Source organism: Triticum aestivum, chromosome 2A (genome assembly GCF_018294505.1).
Source record: "Triticum aestivum cultivar Chinese Spring chromosome 2A, IWGSC CS RefSeq v2.1, whole genome shotgun sequence".
NCBI classification, from domain to species: domain Eukaryota; kingdom Viridiplantae; phylum Streptophyta; class Magnoliopsida; order Poales; family Poaceae; genus Triticum; species Triticum aestivum.
In genome coordinates this window covers 89238554-89264156 of record NC_057797.1, presented here as the reverse complement: position 1 = coordinate 89264156, position 25603 = coordinate 89238554, and the positions used below count along the sequence as shown (strand labels likewise).

The 25603-nt window shown below is 44.8% G+C and overlaps 2 protein-coding genes across 2 annotated transcripts; one reads left to right on the top strand and one right to left on the bottom strand.

Moving 5' to 3' along the window:
- Positions 1 to 7599: 7599 nt before the first annotated feature.
- On the bottom strand, positions 7600 to 10546 carry LOC123187721 (uncharacterized). The gene is made up of 3 exons (XM_044599645.1): positions 10336 to 10546; positions 10165 to 10245; positions 7600 to 10058 (listed from the first exon to the last, which is right to left on the bottom strand). The coding sequence occupies exons 1-3, from the start codon at positions 10486 to 10488 to the stop codon at positions 8817 to 8819; spliced, it is 1476 nt and encodes a 491-aa protein (XP_044455580.1). The 5' UTR covers positions 10489 to 10546; the 3' UTR covers positions 7600 to 8816.
- Positions 10547 to 22718: 12172 nt separating this feature from the next.
- On the top strand, positions 22719 to 24890 carry LOC123187719 (uncharacterized). Its single transcript, XM_044599643.1, has 2 exons — positions 22719 to 24183; positions 24510 to 24890. The coding sequence occupies exons 1-2, from the start codon at positions 23583 to 23585 to the stop codon at positions 24551 to 24553; spliced, it is 645 nt and encodes a 214-aa protein (XP_044455578.1). The 5' UTR covers positions 22719 to 23582; the 3' UTR covers positions 24554 to 24890.
- Positions 24891 to 25603: the final 713 nt, after the last annotated feature.

Here is a 25603-nt window from a genome sequence, read left to right as displayed (position 1 = left end):
TGGGGGCACCACCCCTAGGGCAGCCGCCCCTCCCGGCTTGGGGGGCAAGTTTCCTAGGGGGTGGAGGCGCCCAAACCCATCTAGGGTTTCCCCTGTGGCCGTCGCCCCTCCCCTAGGGAACCCTAGGGCGCCTCCCCCTCCTCCCTTCCCCCTATATATAGTGAGGGAGAGAGAGGGCAGCCGCACCCTTCCCCTGGCACAGCCCTCTTCCTCCTCCAACACCTCATCCTCCTCCGTAGTGCTTGCGAAGCCCTGCCGGAGAACCACGAGCTCCATCACCACCACATCGTCGTGCTGTCGGAGTTTTCCCTCAACTTCTCCTCTCACCTTGCTGGATCAAGAAGGAGGAGATGTCTCCCAACCGTACGTGTGTTGAACGTGGAGGTGCCGTCTGTTCGGCGCTAGGATCATCGGTGATTTGGATCACGACGAGTACGACTCCATCAACCCCGTTCACTTGAACGCTTCCGCTTAGCGATCTACAAGGGTATGTAGATGCACTCTCCTTCCCCTCGTTGCTAGATTACTCCATAGATTGATCTTGGTGATGCGTAGAAAATTTTGAATTTCTGCTACGATCCCCAACAGTGGTATCAGAGCTAGGTCTATGCGTAGTTTCTATGCACGAGTAAAACACAAAGTAGTTGTGGGCGTCGATTTTGTCAATTTACTTGCCGTTACTAGTCTTATCTTGATTCGGCGGCATCGTGGGATGAAGCGGCCCGGACTGACCTTACACGTACTCTTACGTGAGACAGGTTCCACCGACTGACATGCACTAGTTGCATAAGGTGGCTAGCGGGTGTCTGTCTCTCCCACTTTAGTCGGATCAGATTCGATGAAAAGGGTCCTTATGAAGGGTAAATAGAAATTGGCATATCACGTTGTGGTTTTGGCGTAGGTAGGAAACGTTCTTGCTAAGAAACCTATAGCACCCACGTAAAAATTTGCAACAACAATTAGAGGACGTCTAACTTGTTTTTGCAGCATATGCCGTGTGATGTGATATGGCCAAAAAGGATGTGATGAATGATATATGTGATGTATGAGATTGATCATGTTCTTGTAATAGGAATCACGACTTGCATGTCGATGAGTATGACAACCGGCAGGAGCCATAGGAGTTGTCTTAATTTTTTTATTACCTGCGTGTCAACATAAACGTCATGTAATTACTTTACTTTATTGCTAACCGTTAGCCATAGTAGTAGAAGTAATAGTTGACGAGACAACTTCACAAAGACACGATGATGGAGATCATGGTGTCATGCCGGTGACGATGATGATCATGGAGCCCCGAAGATGGAGATCAAAAGGAGCGAAGTGATGATGGCCATATCATGTCACTATTTGATTGCATGTGATGTTTATCATGTTTTACATCTTATTTGCTTAGAACGACGGTAGCTTAAATAAGATGATCCCTCACTAAAATTTCAAGAAAAGTGTTCTCCCTAACTGTGCACCGTTGCGAAGGTTCGTTGTTTCGAAGCACCACGTGATGATCGGGTGTGATAGATTCTAATGTTCGAATACAACGGGTGTTGACGATCCTAGCATGTACAGACATGGCCTCGGAACACATGTGAAACACTTAGGTTGACTTGACGAGCCTAGCATGTACAGACATGGCCTCGGAACACGGAGGACCGAAAGGTCGAACATGAGTCGTATAGAAGATGCGATCAACATGAGATGTTCACCGATGATGACTAGTCCGTCTCACGTGATGATCGGACACGGCCTAGTCGATTCGGATCATGTATCACTTAGATGACTAGAGGGATGTCTATCTGAGTGGGAGTTCATGAAATAATCAGATGAACTCAATTACCATGTCCCTAGTAAGACTCTAGTTGACTAGCTCGTTGATCAATAGATGGTTATGGTTTCCTGACCATGGACATTGGATGAAGTTGATAACGGGATCACATCATTAGGAGAATGATGTGATGGACAAGACCCAATCCTAAGCCTAGCACAAAGATCGTGTAGTTCGTATGCTAAAGCTTTTCTAATGTCAAGTATCATTTCCTTAGACCATGAGATTGTGCAACTCCCGGATACCATAGGAATGCTTTGGGTGTACCAAATGTCACAACGTAACTGGGTGGATATAAAGGTACACTACGGGTATCTCCGAAAGTGTCTGTTGGGTTGGCACGAATCGAGACTGGGATTTCTCACTCCGTGTGACGGAGAGGTATCTCTGGGCCCACTCGGTAGGACATCATCATAATGTGCACAATGTGACCAAGGAGTTGATCACGGGATGATGTGTTACGAAATGAGTAAAGAGACTTGCCGGTAACGAGATTAAACAAGGTATCGGATACCGATGATCGAATCTCGGGCAAGTACAATACCGCTGGACAAAGGGAATTGTATACGGGGTTGATTGAATCCTCGATATCGTGGTTCATCCGATGAGATCGTCGTGGAACATGTGGGAGCCAACATGGGTATCCATATCCCGCTGTTGGTTATTGGCCGGAGAGTTGTCTCGGTCATGTCTGCATGGTTCCCGAACCCATAGAGTCTACACACTTAAGGTTCGGTGATGCTAGAGTTGTTATGAGAAATAGTATATGGTTACCGAAGGTTGTTCGGAGTCCCGGATGAGATCCCGGACATGACGAGGAGCTCCGGAATGGTCCGGAGGTGAAGATCGGTATATTGGACGAAGGGTATTGGAGTCCGGAATTGTTCCGGGGGTACCAGGTGATGACCAGCGTGTCCGAAAGGGGTTTCGGAGGCCCCGGCAAGCGTTGGGGGGCCTTATGGGCCAAGGGGAGAGGGCACATCAGCCCACTAAGGGGCTGAGCGCCCCTCCCACCCCATCTCACGTAACCAGGAGAGGTGGGGGCGCCACCCCTAGGGCAGCCGCCCCTCCCGGTTTGGGGGGCAAGTTTCCTAGGGGGTGGGGGCGCCCAAACCCATCTAGGGTTTCCCCTGTGGCCGCCGCCCCTCCCCTAGGGAACCCTAGGGTGCCTCCCCCTCCTCCCTTCCCCCTATATATAGTGAGGGAGAGAGAGGGCAGCCGCACCCTTTCCCTGGCGCAGCCCTCTTCCTCCTCCAACACCTCATCCTCCTCCGTAGTGCTTGGCGAAGCCCTGCCGGAGAACCACGAGCTCCATCACCACCACGCCGTCGTGCTGTCGGAGTTTTCCCTCAACTTCTCCTCTCACCTTGCTGGATCAAGAAGGAGGAGACGTCTCCCAACCGTACGTGTGTTGAACGCGGAGGTGTCGTCCGTTCGGCGCTAGGATCATCGGTGATTTGGATCACGATGAGTACGACTCCATCAACCCCGTTCACTTGAACGCTTCCGCTTAGCGATCTACAAGGGTATGTAGATGCACTCTCCTTCCCCTCGTTGCTAGATTACTCCATAGATTGATCTTGGTGATGCGTAGAAAATTTTGAATTTCTGCTACGATCCCCAACACATATATCATCGCAAATTCAATTGAAGATAACACAAGTGTAGTCCACTAGCACGAGAGAGATTTCATGTAGATCATGCGGTAACCAACCATATACACCATACATCAACAAAAAAAACAGGAAGCAGGGTATTACACCCTCGTGGTGGCCTAAACATGGGTAAAAACCTATGTCTTTGATATCTCATTAGAAGGAAGAACTACTGTAGTGTTTAGTCTCTTGCCGAACAAAAACCGGGGGGGGGGGGGGGGGGGGGGAAGGGGGAGGTATATATCTCTTATCCCCGATTTTAACGATATCACTGTCAACACTAGTGCTCATTGTCGACTTGGTCCGAGCTTCGGGGTGACGTGGTGTTTTTTTGCGGTTTTTAATAGATCTGCTGGTTTTATTCATCGGCGTAGATGCAGACAGAGCCTTGGTTTGGTCTGGCGATTTGACATCAGTTGAGTCTCCTCCTTGGGGCTTGATAGGTCGACATGCATAAGGCTATGGGGAAAACTAAGTCTTTGATGGGGGTGGAAGCATGCCATTATGGAGGCCGAGGGTATCTTGCTACACGGAGGCATCATCGAAGAGTGCTTCCTTGACACAGGATCATGACTAGCCGAATCCGAGGTAGCCTTAGAGGTTGTTGGTGTGGCTGGACCCTTCCCCAAGGTTAAGATCGTCTTCGGTTCTGGGTGCATACTTGTGTCATCTATGGAGGTCGCAGCCACGACGAGGACACCCATGTGCGTCATTTTCCTTCTTGGAGGATTCTTGAAGAATTCGCTCACGGCTCCCCGAGTCGTGGTCATGTTAAACTCGTCGTCGCCATTAGTAGGACGGCGCGTGCTAAATATAAGGAAAATCTGCTTTGGTTGCGTGGAGGAGTGAATGAACAAACTCCTGTGTAATCATTAATAAAAGAGGGAACACTGTGACGAGATATACTGCTTCTACATTTTTGTGTTTTCACTTCTTACATATGACATATATTTTACATAGAAGCCCCCAGATAGCTTTCATTTTTTTGATCAAAAAGTGGATTCCAGTCAACAGTTTAAACTCTAGCTAGCTGTGTGTGATTGGTTCGATGGACGTGGTTGTTGCAACATAGGAGTCGTTGGTAGAAACAACTATTCCCTTTTGCTTATATATATATATATATATATATATATAAACTAAAGCCCGGAAAGATCGTCTACTTGTTCAGAAAGATCTTGGAAGCAGCGACCTTCTGAAAAATCATGTTGCATCAGCAAACAGCTTATGCAGCTGCTCCATTGATTAATTGGTAGGAGCATCGCTTTATTCTCCATGGGCGCAACGTGAGGAGGTTGTTGCTTCCATCCTTTTTTCGCTCAAAAAACAAATATGGATGCTCGACGAAGAAGTCTCGATCGGTCATATATTCCCCGTGCATGCATGATGCATGCATGATCATCAGCAAGGATTGACCAACGGCATAACGTGGACGGGCATGATACACCTTCCGATTTAATTAATTCTCAGAAGAGCAACACGTACACGGGGGACTACACGCATGCACAACACGAGGCGGACGTCCGAACGGAGCGTGTCGGTGACCGCCCGATCGGCGCATGTACAGTTGAGCTGAAAGCAGCGTGCCAACACACTCCACAGTCTGACATTCCATCAAGTTTCTGCATTTAATGGAATTCAGGACTCAGGAGGCACTCGGTGGCGGAGCCGGGATCTAGAATTGGAAGGCGCCAAATCAATCGAGCTCGTGATAACAAAGGCCAAACCATGTGCTAATGAATTTTTTTCTTCACTTTGAAAGATTGTTAAGAGGATAAGTAAGCAGTTAGTGGATCATAGGGGGGCCATTTGCCCCTGCCGGTCCCTCCCTTGTCTCCGTCCTTAGATGCTGCAACCAGTATTCGCACATCACCTTGCGTCACTGACGACATCATCATCTGGGCGCCCCGGAGAAGAATGGTATCTTTACCGTTCATTCTGCCTATCGGTTTGCTATGGACGAGCGCGAGAACCCGTCGGCCACCGCCACGAGCAGGGCATCAGATGATCGTTGCGCCATCTGAAAGACCATATGAGAGTGTCCCGCTCCCCGAAGATACACATGTTCACTTGAAGGATTATGACCAACTCACTAGCCATGGCACCCGATTGGCACATCCCGAGGGTCAAAGCAATCTACAACTCGGGCCTGGGATGGCTCTTTACTCTCCTCGGACCACTGGACAAGACGGCGCTATGGTTGTACTAATGACCATCTAGAGGATTTGGTACGTGCGCAACGAGATAACACATGAGAAAAGGCCTCCGCCTACTGAAGCTCTCGTCGGTTCCTGCATGTATATATTAGCTCGCTTTTGTGCCTCCAGCAGTATCCCAATGGCGACGTTGTCAAAGGAAAATGGTGCTCAATGCCCTTCTGTCAGCCTATAAGGCCAATGCCGAGCCTAAGGAAGAGCTGCGTTGGGGAGCTTCATTCCGTCCACAGGTATGATAGGAGGTGGTATGATACTCCAGGATGCACATGGAGATCTTATCTATAGCGCTTGTCGGGAAATCCGATAGCGTGCTGGGTGCCGAGCTAGCGGCGTGTCGGGAAGGGCTGGAACTGGCCCTCCATCGGACGATGCTGCCCATTTTGGTCGAGCTTGACATCGTGGAGGCGGTGTCATTGATCACAACAAATTTCGAGGATCGATCAATGCATCGCATATTGGTTAAGGAGATTCAAAGACTGGCCTCAACCTAAGGATAGAGAGATTTCTTCTACTCTTTGTTGTCGGTCGCAGAATAAAGTTAGTCATGAACTTGCCGCATACGGCCATACCACTCCCCATACTGCAGTATGGCCACATTTGGCAATAGATTTGTTATAAACTTGACAATGGCTAAGAAGCCTCCGTGAGTAATGAGAATCTCTTTCTCCCGCAAAAAAAGAACTGAGGGGCAAATTTTAAATTAAAAAATTGTTTACCGCCGGGAGTATCTATGAATTTGGTATGTGAAATTTGTAAGAAAGAAAAAAGCATTTTTTACGGTGCACAGACATTGGCCGCAACCTTGCTACCAGAGAGAATTATCCTGAAGCCAATGGTAATAAAAAGAAGGCAAGGATTTTGAACCCTCAACCTCTTTGCCCGTGTCTGCACCTTAAAACAAGCAGTATCTGTAATCTGTAACAGCACATGAAAACTGAAAGTGGTCTTGCACTGCTTCTGATCACTCTGTGCATTTAAAAACCGAACCGAAAAACCATACCGAAAATAAACTGAACCGAACCAATTTTATGGTTTTTATGGTTTCTGATTTCGGTATGGTATGAACTTTTCATACCGATTTGAACTTGGTTTTTATGATATATACCGGAAAACCGAACGGTTAACCGAATAAACCGAAGTAAAAAATAAATTTATATTTCTTGAGATGAACAACCATACAAGTTGTCATTTTTCTTGTACATGAGTCAAATGCACTACTAAGCACGTAATTTTTTCTTGTAACATAGTCATTTTTCTATTTTTAAAATGCTAAGCATGTCCATAACCATCAACAGATGAATCGATGCATGCATATATACTTATATATATAGTCATATACTATTTGTGTAGAATAGTATGTGTTTTGAGTCATAAATTTGCTAATTATTATTACGTCATTTTCAAATTCGCGTCAACTTTGGTTTTTATGATATATACAGAAACCATACCGAAATAATTTGGTATATACCGAAACCGAACCATATTTTAATTTCATATCATATATTACCGAAGTATTAATACCGTATAAACTGAAAAACCATATAAATCAAACCATGTAAACCGAATAAACCGAACGCACAAGGTGAGCTTCTGAGGTACCAAAACAACGTGCACCTTACTCTACTTCCCACATGTCACGTAGGTTGTCAGTGCCCTTACAGAATCTTACTACTTACGTAGTTTGTAATCCTGAGCAGTGCGTGCTCAGAGAAACTTCAACCGCTGGCAGTAAATGGTTGCTTGATATACTAAGATTACTGGAGTCTATCAAGTGCTTCTACTGACAGATTCATAAACTGAAATGGTATGCTTGTCACACTATCAGCAAAGATGTGGTGTCTTCTCAGAGGATTTAGCATTTGAGCATACAAGAGTTTCAAGAAAACACATATCAAGCAAGAAATTCAGATACCAAACTGCAACCTACTATTAGCAACGAAATAAGAACTTCGGTTTCCAGTGCAACACCAAAGCACTGCGAATGATAACAGAGGTTCAGAGTTTGCTTAGGATAGCTTAACTACAGCGGCTAAACGCATACTAAGCGTCCAAAATATGAAGAACTTGAGAGTTTGACAGATGAGATTAGAATCTCAAATCTGGCTAGTTCTTCTGAGTGTGTCTAGGTTTCATCATTGCCTGCAACTGCTCCATCTTCAGTTCTGCAATGCTCTTCCTCGAGCACGACAGTTTGTGCGCAGTCCGGCGACAGATAAACAGGAAGGCCACACTCTAATCTCTTGTCTGGGATCCAAGTTTGTGCTTCACCTTCAAATGGTATGATACCTCTGAAGCAGTGTGGTATGGTATCTCTGTAGTCATGAGAGAACTTATTGAATTTTTGCCTCCAGGTCCTACCTAGATAGGGCAGGCTGTAGTATGGGGACATGTATGTAGCAGTGCTAACCCCAATCTCACAACAGACCGCAATGACATGAGAGCAAGGCTTGTGAAGTACCTGTGGCTTGCCACATGAACAGGTGGCAGTTTTCCGAATTGTGCATCCTTTAGACTTATTAATGCCAACGATATAGTCCGTCTTCAGGTGAACAGTCACCTCCCTCTTCCTTCCCTTGACTGTAAATTTTTGATCCACTACCTTACCAAGATAATTCTTTTCATCGGCGTATGTGTACATAAGTCTATGCGTCTCGGATTTCTGCATTTTGGAATTCAGGTCAACCTGGACATGTTCAGGGAAGTTAATTATCGGGTTGCCGATCGCTTTGTTTGCTGCGACACTTGTGTTTTGGAAGTACTCTACCAAGCGCAGGAATGTCACCTCCACTATCGCACTGAGCGGAAGGCATGTTATCCCTTTCAATACAGGGTCGTTCTTATATGCATCAGTTGTATCACTGCCCATGATGCCATACCTTGCTCCATCTCGATCGTATGCCAGTGACCACTTCTCCTTTGGTTTCGGACTGATCCAGTCAGAGAACTTTGTTATCTTTCTGTTGCTGTCATCGGCATGATCTCCTTCCTTCACATCCACAACTGAACCATGTTGATTGCACAGGCTTCGCGCCTCAAGCTCTGCCACATCATGCTCGACTGATTTCTGCTGCATTTCCCCACTACCATCATGTTCTTTCTCAGCCATATATGTGGATGTCAGCTCATCTAGCTCCTTCCAGATTTACCGAACTTATGGCGTCGCTTCTGCTGGCAAAGTTTCTTGAACATCATCACCAGCTTCTTCTCGCCAAAATACGCAAAGAAGTTTTCAGCAAGGTCTTCCATGCACCATCGGCTTTCTGCTTTACGCCACTGTCGTTCACGGGAATTCAGAAGGTCCTCCACAGCATCAATCAACTCCTTTTTGTAGTCGTGTATGATGCACACATCAGACTGATGCACCACTGCTCGCTCCAAATTCCTAAGAAACCACAGCCAGCTTTCCTTGGTCTCATCCTCGACAACAGCACATGCTACTGGAATGGAGAAATCATTAGCATCTAATGCTACAGCAGTCAACAGCATCCCTTGATATTTCCCACATAGTGGTGTGCCCTTGATGCATAGCACAGGGCGACAGGTATGGAAGGCCTGTAAGCACTGTCCAAATGCCCAAAACATACGCTGCAGGACTCGAAAATCTTCACACCCTGCAACCTCTGCATCCTTGATGTCAACAAAAGTACCAGGGTTTTTACGTGCTATTTCCTTAAGTAACCTCGGGGCAAAGTTGTGTGAATCATAGAAGGTTCCAAATTTACTCTCCAGAGCAAACTGTTTTGCTCTCCACGCCTCAACAGGACTAATCCGCTCGCCATAGTGACGAGTGAGATAATCTGCAATTTCCTCAGCTGTCATTGTTGGGTCTTCCACAAAGGCACCAAAGCCGAAGCGACCCGTCAGGCTTTTCGTCCCGGGCAACACAACCGTCGCCAGTTGAGAATAATCGCCATTTACAGCTTTGAGCAAAATGTGGTAGTGCTTGACCTCAGAAGATTGCACATACAACATGAACCTCTGTGTCACATTCCTTTTTCTCTTCAATTTATTGGCAAAGGAACTCCAGCATTTGTCAGTCCTAAAATAATGTATGTCCCACGGGTAGTACTCCAAAGAACAGTCTGGTTCGGAGGACTCGTCGTCAGTGAGGTCCCTTTTGTGTTGTTTGAAGAATCCCTTAATATCAATATCTTGTGTTTCTGGATGGAGCCGGAACAGCTTGAAGACCCAGAGCTGCAGATCCACCAGTGACATGGACTGTGGCTGCAGCTGTAGCTCGCCGATGACACGCGCACATTTGTTCTCTGCAAAAAGGTCTGAGCAATCCTCAACTAAATCATTGCCCTCCACGCTGAGAAACTCTTTTCTAAGTCCATAGTACACAGGCATCTGAATCGGTTCTTCAACCTACACCACCAAGCAATGCACAACACAGATGCAACAGAATCAGACGAATCAAACTACCAACCTAGATTGCAGGGGGAGGGGGGACGGGTACAGTGAAACTACAGACCTGCGGCTTGCGAGGCTTCCTGGCAGCCTTCCCCATCGCCATAGCCGGGGCCTTCCGCTTCCTCGCGCCGGCGGCAGTACCCTGCGAGATTAGAACGCACGGATTTGAATAAAACGGGCGGTGGCGGAGAACCCATCGAGTGGTGCCCGGACGGCTGCGGGGAGAGCGTACCGGGTGGGGGGCGGGGAGCGCGTCGGTGCCGGCGAGGTAGGGGTCCGCAACGACCTCGGTGGCGGCGCGTGGTTCCTCCATGGCCGGCTTCGCCGGAGCAGGGTTGCCGCCGTCGGGGCCGAGGTCGGCGTAGGTTTCCATCTGTGCGCGCATTTGGGGAAGGGGAAGAGAGTTTTCCCTCGCTTCTGCACCTTTTTCCCTCCATTTTCTCGCGATGATGGGCCGTTCGTCAGGCGGTTCCGCTGTTGTATCTGGGCTGTAGGAAGGCTCTGCGTGAGTGGATGAGCCTGCATTTCCATTTGTTGTTGGGCTCTCAGCCCCCACGTAGAAAAAAAAGAAATGTGCACAAAGAAGTATGCATAGTTTTACATGCCCGGTCACAAAAGAATATCAGTCTGTCTGTCTGTGCAAAAAAAAAATCTCCCTGCCGATCCGGCCATCTAAGCCCCATCGCTCACTCTGCCGCCGATCATGTAATCTCAACCTTCTTCTTTTCGAGCATGACCTTCTTGCCTTCGAGTGTTATCTCCTCGTCGGTCGCCGCCATCAACATGTTAAATCTCTCGGTCTTGCATGCCTCCTTGACGTGTGAGCGTTTGAAGTATGCCACCTCTTTCTTCGCCAAGATGTCCTCGAATCTCTTCGTCATCATGGTCGCTGCCATTCTCGCTTCGCCTTCTCCTCCCCTCGCTTCTTTCCCGGAACTCTCTTCTAGCCTTCTTGGGCGGATCTTTTGTTGGATCGGTTGGATCACGGTTTTCTTCCTCCGCGCCACATGAGCTTGTGGGCCCCCGGTTACCACCTTGACCTGATTCCACCGCCATAATTCCCTTTAAATGATGAAACCATTTGTCGTTCCTCGAGAAGAGTGTTATCGCCGAGTCTCTGTTCTGAAGAGATCTCATTTGGAGTCCTGTTCCGGTGCCCCGTCGGAGGGGGAAGCCATCGCCAGAGGCCTCTTCATCAACCTTATTGCCTCCATGACCATGTGTGAGTTATTTCTTCAGGACCTATGAGTCCATAGTAGTGCCTAGATGGTGCGCTCTCTCTCTCTCTCTCTTGGATCTTCAATACCTGTTCCCCTTCTTCCTTGTGTGATTGAAATCTATCTGATGTATTTTTGCGATGTATTTGTTGGGATATGATGAATTGTGTGTTTATGATCAGATTGTTCACTAAATCTATTTGAATCTCTTGAAGTTTTTGTTGGGTTTCGTAGTAATTTCAAAAAATTTCCTACGCACACGCAAGATCATGTGATGCATAGCAACGAGGGGAGAGTGTTGTCTACGTACCTAACGGAGACCGACTGCGGAAGCGATGACACGACGTAGAGGAAGTAGTCGTACGTCTTCACGATCCAACCGATCAAGCACCGAAACTACGGCACCTCCGAGTTCGAGCACACGTTCAGCTCGATGACGATCCCCGGACTCCGATCCAGCAAAGTGTCGGGGAAGAGTTCCGTCAGCACGACGGCGTGGTGACGATCTTGATGAACTACAGCAGCAGGGCTTCGCCTAAACTCCGCTACAGTATTATCGAGGTATATGGTGGCAGGGGGCACCGCACACGGCTAAGGAATAGATCACGTGGATCAACTTGTTGTGTCTTTGGTGCTAGCCCTGCCCCTCTATTTATATGTTGAGCCCCGGGGTCGAAACTTGGAGCAAAAGCCTCCTCAAAGTCGGTTTTGCCCGAAAGGCAAGAGTCCCACTCGGACTCCAGGACCAAACGCCACAATCCTTGGCGTCTGGCCCAGACGCCATGGGCCTCGGCGTCTGGCCCAGGGCCAGACGCCAGGGTCTCCGGCGTTTGGCCCCCTGGCCTCCGCAAAACTCCTTTTGCACCGACCTAAAGCCTCATGGGCTTGACCCCTTGGCCTAACCATATCATCCAATATATGAATCTTTACGTCTCGACCATTTCGAGACTCCTCGTCATGTCCCCGATCTCATCCGGGACTCCGAACTCCTTCGGTACATCAAAACATGTAAACTCATAATATAACTGTCATCGTAACCTTAAGCGTGCGGACCCTACGGGTTCGAGAACAATGTAGACATGACCGAGACACGTCTCCGGTCAATAACCAATAGCGGGACCTGGATGCCCATATTGGCTCCTACATATTCTACGAAGATCTTTATCGGTCAGACCGCATAACAACATACGTTGTTCCCTTTGTCATCGGTATGTTACTTGCCCGAGATTCGATCGTCGGTATCCAATACCTAGTTCAATCTCGTTACCGGCAAGTCTCTTTACTCGTTCCGTAATACATCATCTCACAACTAACATATTAGTTGTAATGCTTGCAAGGCTTATGTGATGTGTATTACCGAGAGGGCCCAGAGATACCTCTCCGACAATCGGAGTGACAAATCCTAATCTCGAAATACGCCAACCCAACATCGACCATTGGAGACACCTGTAGTACTCCTTTATAATCACCCAGTTACGTTGTGACGTTTGGTAGTACCCAAAGTGTTCCTCCGGTAAACGGGAGTTGCATAATCTCATAGTCATAGGAACATGTATAAGTCATGAAGAAAGCAATAGCAACATACTAAACGATCGGGTGCTAAGCTAATGGAATGGGTCATGTCAATCAGATCATTCAACTAATGATGTGACCTCGTTAATCAAATAACAACTCATTGTTCATGGTTAGGAAACATAACCATCTTTGATTAACGAGCTAGTCAAGTAGAGGCATACTAGTGACACTCTGTTTGTCTATGTATTCACACATGTATTATGTTTCCGGTTAATACAATTCTAGCATGAATAATAAACATTTATCATGATATAAGGAAATAAATAATAACTTTATTATTGCCTCTAGGGCATATTTCCTTCAGTCTCCCACTTGCACTAGAGTCAATAATCTAGTTCACATCGCCATGTGATTTAACAGCAATAGTTTACATCACCATGTGATTAACACCCATAGTTCACATCGCTATGTGACCAACACCCAAAGGGTTTACTAGATTCAGTAATCTAGTTCACATCGCTATGTGATTAACACCCAAGGAGTACTAAGGTGTGATCATGTTTTGCTTGTGAGAGAATCTTAGTCAACGGGTCTGCCACATTCAGATCCTTATGTATTTTGCAAATTTCTATGTCAACAATGCTCTGCATGGAGCTACTCTAGCTAATTGCTCCCACTTTCAATATGTATCTAGATCGAGACTTAGAGTCATCTAGATTAGTGTCAAACTTGCATCGGCGTAACCCTTTACGACGAACCTTTTTCTAATCGAGAAACATATCCTTATTCCACTAAGGACAATTTTGACCGCTCTCCAGTGATCTACTCCTAGATCACTATTGTACTCCCTTTCCAAACTCAGTGCAGGGTATACAATAGATCTGGTACACAGCATGGCATACTTTATAGAACCTATGACTGAGGCATAGGAAATGACTTTCATTCTCTTTCTATTTTTGCCGTGGTCGGGCTTTGAGTCTTACTCAACTTCACACCTTGTAACACAGGCAAGAACTCTTTCTTTGACTGTTCCATTTTGAACTACTTCAAAATCTTGTCAAGGTGTGTACTCATTGAAAAAACTTATCAAGCATCTTGATCTATCTCTATAGATCTTGAAACTCAATATGTAAGCAGCTTCACCGAAGTCTTTCTTTGAAAAACTCCTTTAAAACACTCCTTTTATGCTTTACAGAATAATTCTACATTATTTCCGATCAACAATATGTCATTCACATATACTTATCAGAAATGTTGTAGAGCTCCCACTCACTTTCTTGTAAATACAGGCTTCTCCGAAAGTCTGTATAAAACCAAATGCTTTGATCACACTATCAAAACGTTTATTCCAACTCCGAGAGGCTTGCACCAGTCCATAAATGGATCGCTGGAGCTTGCACACTTTGTTAGCTCCCTTTGGATCGACAAAACCTTCCGGTTGCATCATATACAACTCTTCTTCCAGAAATCCATTCAGGAATGCAGTTTTGACATCCATCTGCCAAATTTCATAAAATGTGGCAATTGCTAACATGATTCAGATAGACTTAAGCATCGATACGAGTGAGAAAACCTCATCGTATTCAACACCTTGAACTTGTTGAAAAACTTTTGCAACAAGTCGAGCTTGGTAGATAGTAACACTACTATCAGTGTCCGTCTTCCTCTTGAAGATCCATTTATTTAACATGGCTTTGCTGATCATCGAGCAAGTAAATCAAAGTCCATACTTTGTTGTCATACATGGATCATATCTCAGATTTTATGGCCTCAAGCCATCTCGCGGAATCTGGGCTCATCATCGCTTCCTCATAGTTCGTAGGTTCATCATGGTCTAGTAACATGACTTCCAGAACATGATTACTACACCACTCTGGTGCAGATCTTACTCTGGAAGACCTACGAGGTTCTGTAGTAACTTGATCTGAAGTTTTATGATCAATATCATTAGCTTCCTCACTAATTGGTGTATTTGTCACAGGAACTGATTTCTGTGATGAACTACTTTCCAATAAGGGAGCAGGTACAGTTACCTCATCAAGTTCTACTTTCCTCCCACTCACTTCTTTCGAGAGAAACTCCTTCTCTAGAAAGGATCCATTATTAGCAACGAATGTTTTGCCTTCGGATCTGTGATAGAAGGTGTACCCAACAATTTCCTTTGGGTATTCTATGAAGACGCACTTCTCCGATTTGGGTTTGAGCTTATCAGGATGAAACTTTTTCACATAAGCATCGCAGCCCCAAACTTTAAGAAACGACAACTTTGGTTTCTTGCTAAACCACAGTTCATATAGTGTCGTCTCAACGGATTTAGATGGTGCCCTTTTAATGTGAATGCAGCTGTCTCTAATGCATAACCCCAAAACGACAATGGTAAATCAATAAGAGACATCATAGATCGCACCATATCCAATAAAGCGCAGCTACGACGTTCGGACACACCATAACATTGTGGTGTTCCAGGTGGCGTGAGCTATGAAACTATTCCACATTGTTTTAATTGATGACCAAACTCGTAACTCAAATATTCGTCTCCGTGATCAGATCGCAGAAACTTTATTTTTCTTGTTACGATGATTTTTTCCACTTCACTCCGAAATTCTTTGAACCTTTCAATTATTTCAGACTTATGTTTCATCAAGTAGATATCCCCATATCTGCTCAAATCATCTTGTGAAGGTCAGAAAATAATGATACCTGCTGTAAGCCTTTCATCGGACCACATACATCGGTATGTATGATTTCCAACAAATCTGTTGCTTGCTTCATTGTTCCGGAGAACGGCATTTTAGTCATCTTGCCCATAAGGCATGGTTCGCAAGCATCAAGTGATTCATAATCAAGTGATTCCAAAATCCCATCAGCATGGAGTTTCTTCATGCGCTTTACACCAATATGACCTAAACGACAGTGCCATAAATAAGTTGCACTATCATTATTAACTTTACATCTTTTGGTTTCAATATTATGAATATGTGTATCACTAAGATCGAGATCCAATGAACTATTTTCATTGGGTGTGTAGCCATATAAAGTTTTATTCATGTAAACAGAACAACAATTTATTCTTTTACTTAAATGAATAACCGTATTACAATAAACATGATCAAATCATATTTATGCTCAACGAAAACACCAAATAACACTTATTTAGTTTCAACACTAATCCCGAAATTATAGGGAGTGTGCGATGATGATCATATCAATCTTGGAACCACTTCCAACACACATCGTCACTTCACCCTTAACTAGTCTCTGTTTATTCTGCAACTTCTGTTTCGAGTTACTAATCTTAGCAACTGAACTAGTATCAAATACTTAGGGTTTGCTATAAACACTAGTAAAGTACACATCAATAACATGTATATCAAATATACTTATGTTCACTTTGCCATCCTTCTTATCCGCCAATCACTTGGGGTGATTCCGTTTCCGGTGACCAGTCCCTTTGCAGTAGAAGCACTTAGTCTCAGGCTTAGGACCAGACTTGGGCTTCTTCACTTGAGCAGCAACTTGCTTGCCGTTCTTCTTGAAGTTCCCCTTCTTCCCTTTGCCCTTTTCTTGAAACTAGTGGTCTTATCAACCATCAACACTTGATGTTTTTCTTGATTTCTACCTTCATTGATTTCATCATCACGAAGAGCTTGGGAGTTGTTTCCGTTATCCCTTGCATATTATAGTTCATCACGAAGTTCTACTAACTTGGTGATGGTGACTAGAGAATTCTGTCAATCACTATCTTATCTGGAAGATTAACTCCCACTTGATTCAAGCAATTGTAGTACTCAGACAATCTGAGCACATGCTCACTAGTTGAGCGATTCTCCTCCATCTTTTAGCTATAGAACTTGTTGGAGACTTCATATCTCTCAACTCGGGTATTTGCTTGAAATATTAGCTTCAACTCCTGGAACATCTCATATGGTCCATGACATTCAAAATGTCTTTGAAGTCCCGATTCTAAGCCGTTAAGCATGGTGCACTTAAACTATTAAGTAGTCATCACATTGAGCTAGCCAAACGTTCATAACGTCTGCATTTGCTCCTGCAATAGGTCCGTCACCTAGCGGTGCATTAAGGACATAATTCTTCTGTGCAGCAATGAGGATTTAACCTCAGATCACGGATCAAATCCGCAACATTGCTACTAACATTTTTCAACACAATTTTCTCTAGGAACATATCAAAATAAACACAGGGAAGCAACAACGCGAGCTATTGATCTACAACATGATTTGCAAAATACTACCAGGACTAAGTTCATGATAAATTTAAGTTCAATTTAATCATATTACTTAAGAACTCCCACTTAGATAGACATCCCTCTAATCCTCTAAGTGATCACGTGATCCAAATCAACTAAACCATGTCCGATCATCACGTGAGATGGAGTAGTTTCATCGGTGAACATCATTTATGTTGATCATATCTACTATATGATTCACGCTCGACCTTTCGGTCTCCGTGTTCCGAGGCCATATCTGCATATGCTAGGCTCGTCAAGTTTAACCTGAGTATTCTGCGTGTGCAAAAACTGGCTTGCACCCGTTGTAGATGGACGTAGAGCTTATCACACCCGATCATCACGTGGTGTCTGGGCACGACGAACTTTGGCAACGGTGCATACTCAGGGAGAACACTTCTTGATAATTTAGTGAGAGATCATCTTATAATGCTACCGTCAATCAGAGCAAGATAAGATGCATAAAAAGATAAACATCACATGCAATCAATATAAGTGATATGATATGGCCATCATCATCTCGTGCTTGTGATCTCCATCTCCGAAGCACCGTCATGATCACCATCGTCACCGGCGCGACACCTTGATCTCCATCGTAGCATCGTTGTCGTCTCGCCAATCTTATGCTTTCACGACTATCACTACCGTTTAGCAATAAAGTAAAGCATTACATCGCGATTGCATTGCATACAATAAAGCGACAACCATATGGCTCCTGCCAGTTGCCGATAACTTGGTTACAAAACATGATCATCTCATACAATAAAATTCAGCATCATGCCTTGACCATATCACATCACAACATGCCCTACAAAAACAAGTTAGACGTCCTCTACTTTGTTGTTGCATGTTTTTACGTGGCTGCTACGGGCTTAAGTAAGAACCAATCTCACCTACGCATCAAAACCACAACGATAGTTTGTCAAATAGACTCCGTTTTAACCTTCTCAAGGACCGGGCGTAGCCATACTCGGTTCAACTAAAGTTGGAGAGACAGTCGCCCGCAAGCCATCTATGTGCAAAGCACGTCGAGGGAACCGGTCTCGCGTAAGCGTACGCGTAAGGTTGGTCCGGGTCGTCTCGTCCAACAATACCGCCGAACCAAAGTATGACATGCTGGTAGGCAGTATGACTTGTATCGTCCACAACTCACTTGTGTTCTACTCGTGCATATAACATCAACATAAGTAACCTAGGCTCTGATACCACTGTTGGGTTTCGTAGTAATTTCAAAAAATTTCCTACGCACACGCAAGATCATGTGATGCATAGCAACGAGGGGAGAGTGTTGTCTACGTACCCAACGGAGACCGACTGCGGAAGCGATGACACGACGTAGAGGAAGTAGTCGTACGTCTTCACGATCCAACCGATCAAGCACCGAAACTACGGCACCTCCGAGTTCGAGCACACGTTCAGCTCGATGACGATCCCCGGACTCCGATCCAGCAAAGTGTCGGGGAAGAGTTCCGTCAGCACGACGGCGTGGTGACGATCTTGATGAACTACAGCAGCAGGGCTTCGCCTAAACTCCGCTACAGTATTATCGAGGTATATGGTGGCAGGGGGCACCGCACACGGCTAAGGAATAGATCACGTGGATCAACTTGTTGTGTCTTTGGTGCTAGCCCTGCCCCTCTATTTATATGTTGAGCCCCGGGGTCGAAACTTGGAGCAAAAGCCTCCTCAAAGTCGGTTTTGCCCGAAAGGCAAGAGTCCCACTCGGACTCCAGGACCAAACGCCACAATCCTTGGCGTCTGGCCCAGACGCCATGGGCCTCGGCGTCTGGCCCAGGGCCAGACGCCAGGGTCTCCGGCGTTTGGCCACCTGGCCTCCGCAAGACTCCTTTTGCACCGACCTAAAGCCTCATGGGCTTGACCCCTTGGCCTAACCATATCATCCAATATATGAATCTTTACGTCTCGACCATTTCGAGACTCCTCGTCATGTCCCCGATCTCATCCGGGACTCCGAACTCCTTCGGTACATCAAAACATGTAAACTCATAATATAACTGTCATCGTAACCTTAAGCGTGCGGACCCTACGGGTTCGAGAACAATGTAGACATGACCGAGACACGTCTCCGGTCAATAACCAATAGCGGGACCTGGATGCCCATATTGGCTCCTACATATTCTACGAAGATCTTTATCGGTCAGACCGCATAACAACATACGTTGTTCCCTTTGTCATCGGTATGTTACTTGCCCGAGATTCGATCGTCGGTATCCAATACCTAGTTCAATCTCGTTACCGGCAAGTCTCTTTACTCGTTCCGTAATACATCATCTCACAACTAACATATTAGTTGTAATGCTTGCAAGGCTTATGTGATGTGTATTACCGAGAGGGCCCAGAGATACCTCTCCGACAATCGGAGTGACAAATCCTAATCTCGAAATACGCCAACCCAACATCGACCATTGGAGACACCTGTAGTACTCCTTTATAATCACCCAGTTACGTTGTGACGTTTGGTAGTACCCAAAGTGTTCCTCCGGTAAACGGGAGTTGCATAATCTCATAGTCATAGGAACATGTATAAGTCATGAAGAAAGCAATAGCAACATACTAAACGATCAGGTGCTAAGCTAATGGAATGGGTCATGTCAATCAAATCATTCAACTAATGATGTGACCTCGTTAATCAAATAACAACTCATTGTTCATGGTCAGGAAACATAACCATCTTTGATTAACGAGCTAGTCAAGTAGAGGCATACTAGTGACACTCTGTTTGTCTATGTATTCACACATGTATTATGTTTCCGGTTAATACAATTCTAGCATGAATAATAAACATTTATCATGATATAAGGAAATAAATAATAACTTTATTATTGCCTCTAGGGCATATTTCCTTCAGTTTTTTGCTGTACAATTATAGCTATGTATGCTTTTTGATCTATTTGTCTTATTTGGCCAATGGTTGTTAGATCTTCAAAGGGAGTGGTGCATATCAGTGGACTCAATCTTACATTGATTTCTATATCCTAATGACAGAATGGGAGATTGATTGCCACCAAAAGGACGACGACTGATCGGATTGCCTCAGAGGACATGACTACGAGGTCATTGTCCGCTATCTCACTTAGTTTAGTCTTTTTTTTAAACAAGTAGTTAAACTTGTTAAATAGCATCCGGTTTGCATATAGTATATGGAAAATTGCTTAAATTTTGTTCGGTTGCATGATTTTTCTTCTTAACATTCATTTAAAATATAGATTTAGTGCGCCGAGTTATATGGCCGCCCTCTATCCATTTTTTGTGGACAGTTTGGGCATGCTCATGAATTTTATGTATCTGATTTGATGGGTCAGCGTTGAAGATGCCCAGACGCAACTCTACACTTTTACCACCACTAGTAAATGTGCACGTGCAACGCATGAATAACCGTACAAAGAACCCCCCCCCCCCCCCCTCATAATAAGATGGGTTTTTTAGAAGAAGAAAAATTACTGTAGTATGTGTATGTTGCACATCAAAAGCAGTCGACTGGATGAGTTTCTACAAACCCCTTACAAGAACTAAAATAAAACCGAATAAACTGCTCACTTCATAATCCACTGACCAGACCATGCATGTTCGTATTATGCGAATGGGCCATTCGAAAATAAATTTTACATTAGCTACTTTCCATTTAATGTATGTCGGTACTAATACTAATGTAGTTGTAGAAAGAGTATATATCTCCTTTTACCTGTACTTCAATAATTTAAAGCGCTCTTAGTTCAGTTCGGTAGGGGGCGGATCTCTCCAAAACCCGACGCCGTAGGTTTAACTGTATGAACTTCTACCAACCATTTGCAAGGAATAAAATAAAAACATACTTGATTAACTTCTCCATAGAGAACTTATGGGCATAGGCTATTTGGTCTGTGTATAGTAAAAAATGGAATAAAAAAATCCAGAATGTCTATTTTATAATGCAAACTTCACAGGACTTGTGATACAATTAAGCATTGGACAAATGGATATGGTAGAGACACAAGCTTGGAACAGAGGGACAAAATGGAAAACAGGAACATACTAAATGAGTCCCAAACATTAAACTTTATCAGCAGTATAATTGATTAATTAAGGGCCATACACTATCGCAAGGATAATCCTAATATGCTTGTTCATGGTTCTTACATGATGAACCACAAATTTTCCCAAAAACAAACAGGGAAAAAGGCATCCGATAATATCTGGTTTATAGGAACAAGCTCATGTCATATATACATGATAATAACGCAAGATTCACAAATCAACATCAACCTTAACACGTAGAACAATGTCAATTATAACTATGCCGGTCCAAGGAACAATACAACAATCTATACTAATCACAATTGGTTTAATTTTACACATAGAAGTATATGAATGTTTGTGTCTGCAAGTCATTGATGCTGCCAGAGACAGGATTCATACATATATAATCTACAATAGATGTAGAACCATTAACTTGGGTGGTCCTGGAGTAATAAAGGAAAGGTTCCAACATTGTTTGTGTCTGCAGGTCATTGATAGTGCTAGACACTGAGCAGTAGAGATTGAACCACCAACAATCTCGATCTCCCATGGAGATGGTCTAATTTGGTAGTACAGCCTGTGCCATCCTCCCATCTTACCTGAACAAAAGAGTATAATTTTAGTTCACAGATGATCACTGAACCAGCCTGCTATATATTCATGCTGAATAATTAAAAAGGCACAACCCTTAATCCATCTTAATTATAACATAACTTCTCATTATGAGTTCATTTTCTAAGAAACGTTTTAATCACCATGTCATGCTTACCCGAAGGTGAAAATCTAAAAAAAACAATGCATTTTAGCTGTCAGGCTCCGGAAACAATCTTATTTGGTATAGGTGGATTGTCAAGTCCCATACAAAATGGATTATTTCAAGCTCTTCAGGAACTTCCAACATGGAACAACGAATTCCAATAATTAAGATTCAAATTCTGTATGCAATGTTGCCAACTGAAAAAGAATAGCATTTTATGTGCATACTTCTTTACTGACCTTTACATATTATAATTGCTATCCTTGACGCAGGACATGTCTTATTTTTGTGCTTAGTTTAAAAGCCTACAAAATAATTTTCTCTGCCTCTGAAAAAATATTAGATGGAAATAATGTTTACCAACAACAAAATAATACTGTAGTATACATCAAAATATAGTGTCGCATACCATACTCCTGATCAAGCAGTACAACAACACTGATCTCACCTCTTATAATGGCGGAACCTCCACTTCACGCCATGCAAATCCTTGGCAACAAACTCATGGGAAGGCTTGATCTGCTGGTAGTGATAAGAATCCTCTCACCAGCAGCGTTCCTCTCTACTATTTGACACACACACAAAAAAAATCCAAGAGTGATAAATTTTGTTCGCATCCAGAGAGAACAGGTCTATCTACCAAAGCTCTCTCCATTCCCCATCGTAGGAGATCTCCATGTCCCCGCAACAAGCGTTCGCCAGCAGAGCACCAGTGCTCCCTGTTCCCCGCGGACGGAGTCCCCAGCTCACCGCTGGTCCATGGTCACGGGCTAATGGCGACCCCGCTGGGGCCGAGAGAGCGAGGGAGGGAGGCAGGGAGAGAGGGATGAGATGTACTGTTGGGCTGTGTCTTATCTGTATTTCAGTGTGTGTGTGTGTGCGCGCTTATGGCCCATGTGGCCCATGTGGCCCATGTGGCCCATGTAACCCTGCAGCCTATATATGTGCTGCCCCCTTGTACAGGAAACCCTAACTCCAATAGAATACAATACCAGGCCATCTTTCTATCCCAGCCGCCACCCCTCTCTCCCCTGATTCTACATGGTGTCAGAGCTTGGGTTCCCAATCCCAGCAGTGGTGATGGTGGTTGGCTGGTTGTGCTTGCTGGCGATTGTCTGAGAGGAGAAGGCTTGTGTGGAAGAAGGAGAGGTGGAATCCCAGATCTGAGGGGAGGAGGTAGTAGAGAGGTGAAAGTGGGGAGCAGTGGTTGCTGGAGGTTGCTAGTGGTGTGATTCAAGATTGGAAAGATGGGGGACAACCAGGGGTTGGTAAAGGCGTTGGAGAAGCTAGCTGAGCTCATCACTGTCAAGGCAGAGGGTGTGGCTTCCCCAGGTGCGCTTGTTCCTCAGCCTGAGGTGATACAGAAAATAGAACTGATGCCAAATGAAATCAAGATGGAAGGGGTCACAAACTACCTAAGCTGGTCCAGAAGGGCATTGCTAATATTGAGGACAAAGGGGCTGGAAGGCTATGTCAGAGGGGAAGTAGATGAACCGGCGAATAGGGCAAGTGAAGAGTGGAAGAAGTGGAGTGTCATTGACTCTCTGGTGGTGGCATGGCTGCTGAACTCCTTGACCCCATCCATTGCAGCAGCTGTGGAGACTCTTCCCCATGCAGCAGAGGTATGGAAAACCCTGGAAACATTGTACTCCGGGAAAGGGAACATAATGCTTATGGCGCAGATTGAGGATAGAGTAAATGAGCTAAAATAAGGGGATAAGTCGGTGATGGAGTATGTAGCAGAATTGCAGCATTTGTGGGCTGACTTAGACCACTATGATCCACTGGAGTTACCACATTCAGAATGTATAGTTGCTACTAAGAAGTGGGTAGAGCGTAGGAGAGTGATGAAATTCTTGAAGGGACTTAGCTCAGAATTTGAAGGAAGGCGTGCTGGGTTGTTTCATCAGCCAAAGCTCCCCTCGCTTGAGGAGGCAGTTGCAGCAATGGCACAGGAGGAGGTCAGGTTGAAGTTGACCAGGACTGGAGAAGCGAATGCATCTCGCTCAGCATTTACTGTGTCTGAATGGAAGGAGACAAGAGAGTGCTTCAACTGTGGAGAGAAAGGTCACATAAGCATCAATTGCACAGCACAACGCAGAGAAATACGTGGTAGGGGAAGAGGTTACAGCCGAGGTGGATACCGGGGAGTTAGAGGCAGAGGTAACTCGAGGGGTTCGAATTATTCCAGTGGCTTCAAAGCAAACTTGGCTAACTTGGCAACGCAAGAAGAAGGGACGTCAACAACCTCTCAAGGGGAGTCGAAGAGTAGAAGCCAGGAGGACAACACCTTCGGGAACTTTGCCCACTTTGTCTACACAGGGGAAGGTAACTTTGCAAATGCATCTATATCCACACATGATTTCCTTCCAGATTGGATATTAGATTCTGGAGCATCCAAGCATGTTGCGGGTACCTCAACTGAGTTTGAATCATATATTCAGTACCCAATTACACATTGTGAAACAATACAAACTGCTGATGGCACCTCACAACCAATTAAAGGAGTTGGATCAGTTCAATGTACACCCACTATTAAATTATCTGATGTATTACATGTTCCAGCTTTTCCTGTGAACTTGCTTTCTCTAAGTGCTTTGATTGATCAGATAGATTTCCGAATAACTCTTGATAAGAAAATATGTTTGATTCAGGAGAGGATGACTGGAAGGAAACTTGGGACAGGAACCAGGCGTAGTGGATTGTGGTATATGGATCGTGATGTGTCTAGGTCTGGTGCTAGTCGTATTTTGGCTGTACTAGTTGGAGTAAGTGAGACAATGGCGATGATCCATCACTGTCGCATGGGGCATATGGCTTTTGATAAGATGAGTAAGATATTTCCTGATGTAATGCGTGGAGTAGACAAGAGTAAGCTTGTGTGTGATGCATGTGAATATGCAAAGCACACAAGAATCTCATATTTGAGTAAGGGGCTAAGGAGTATATCCCCGTTTATGCTGATTCACTCTGATGTGTGGACATGTCCTGTTGTTTCTGTTAGTGGAATGAAATATTTTGTGACATTTATAGACTGCCACACTCGCATGACTTGGGTGTACCTCATGCGACATAAAGATGAGGTATTCCAATGTTTTCAGGAGTTTTATGCCTATGTGCGAAACCAATTCAATGTGCAGGTGCAGGTGATCAGATCTGACAATGGAACTGAATATGTAAACAAGCAATTTAGAGGTTTCCTGTTAGCACAAGGCATAATGCACCAAACATCATGTCCATATACCCCTGCTCAGAATGGTGTTGCAGAAAGGAAAAACCGACACATTTTAGAAGTGGCTCGATCACTTATGTTCACCATGAATGTGCCAAAATTCTTGTGGAGTGAAGCTGTCATGACTGCAACGTTCCTGATCAACCGGATGCCTTAAAAAATGCTTGGTATGAAGTCCCCATGTGAGATGCTATTTGGGGAGAACAAATTCTCAGTTCCTCCGAAGTTATTTGGGTGCACCTGCTTCGTTAGAGATCACAGACCAGCAGTGGGAAAGCTGGATCCACGAGCTGTAAAATGCATATTTGTTGGATATCCTGCAGGGCAGCGAGGCTATAAGTGTTGGAGTCCTGCTGAAAGGCGCACATTTGTAAGTATGGATGTCACCTTTCAAGAATCTGAGCCTTTCTATGGTGAGAAGACAGATCTCAGCACTTTATTCGAAGAACTTGACCACTCACAATCTATGCAGGGTGGTCAAGAGGGGGAGTGCAACTTGAGTGGTGAGTGCAGCAC

What these genes read in the sequence shown, in the direction of transcription:
- LOC123187719 (XM_044599643.1), top strand. Translation starts at nt 23,583, where the DNA reads ATGGAGTATGTAGCAGAATTGCAGCATTTGTGGGCTGACTTAGACCAC. An exon ending in CTTTGTCTACACAGGGGAAG is followed by an intron (nt 24,184 to 24,509) that starts GTAACTTTGCAA and finishes TGTTTGATTCAG; the next exon opens with GAGAGGATGACTGGAAGGAA.
- LOC123187721 (XM_044599645.1), bottom strand. Translation starts at nt 10,488, where the DNA reads ATGCGCGCACAGATGGAAACCTACGCCGACCTCGGCCCCGACGGCGGC. An exon ending in CGCTCCCCGCCCCCCACCCG is followed by an intron (nt 10,246 to 10,335) that starts GTACGCTCTCCC and finishes CTAATCTCGCAG; the next exon opens with GGTACTGCCGCCGGCGCGAG. An exon ending in GGAAGCCTCGCAAGCCGCAG is followed by an intron (nt 10,059 to 10,164) that starts GTCTGTAGTTTC and finishes TTGGTGGTGTAG; the next exon opens with GTTGAAGAACCGATTCAGAT.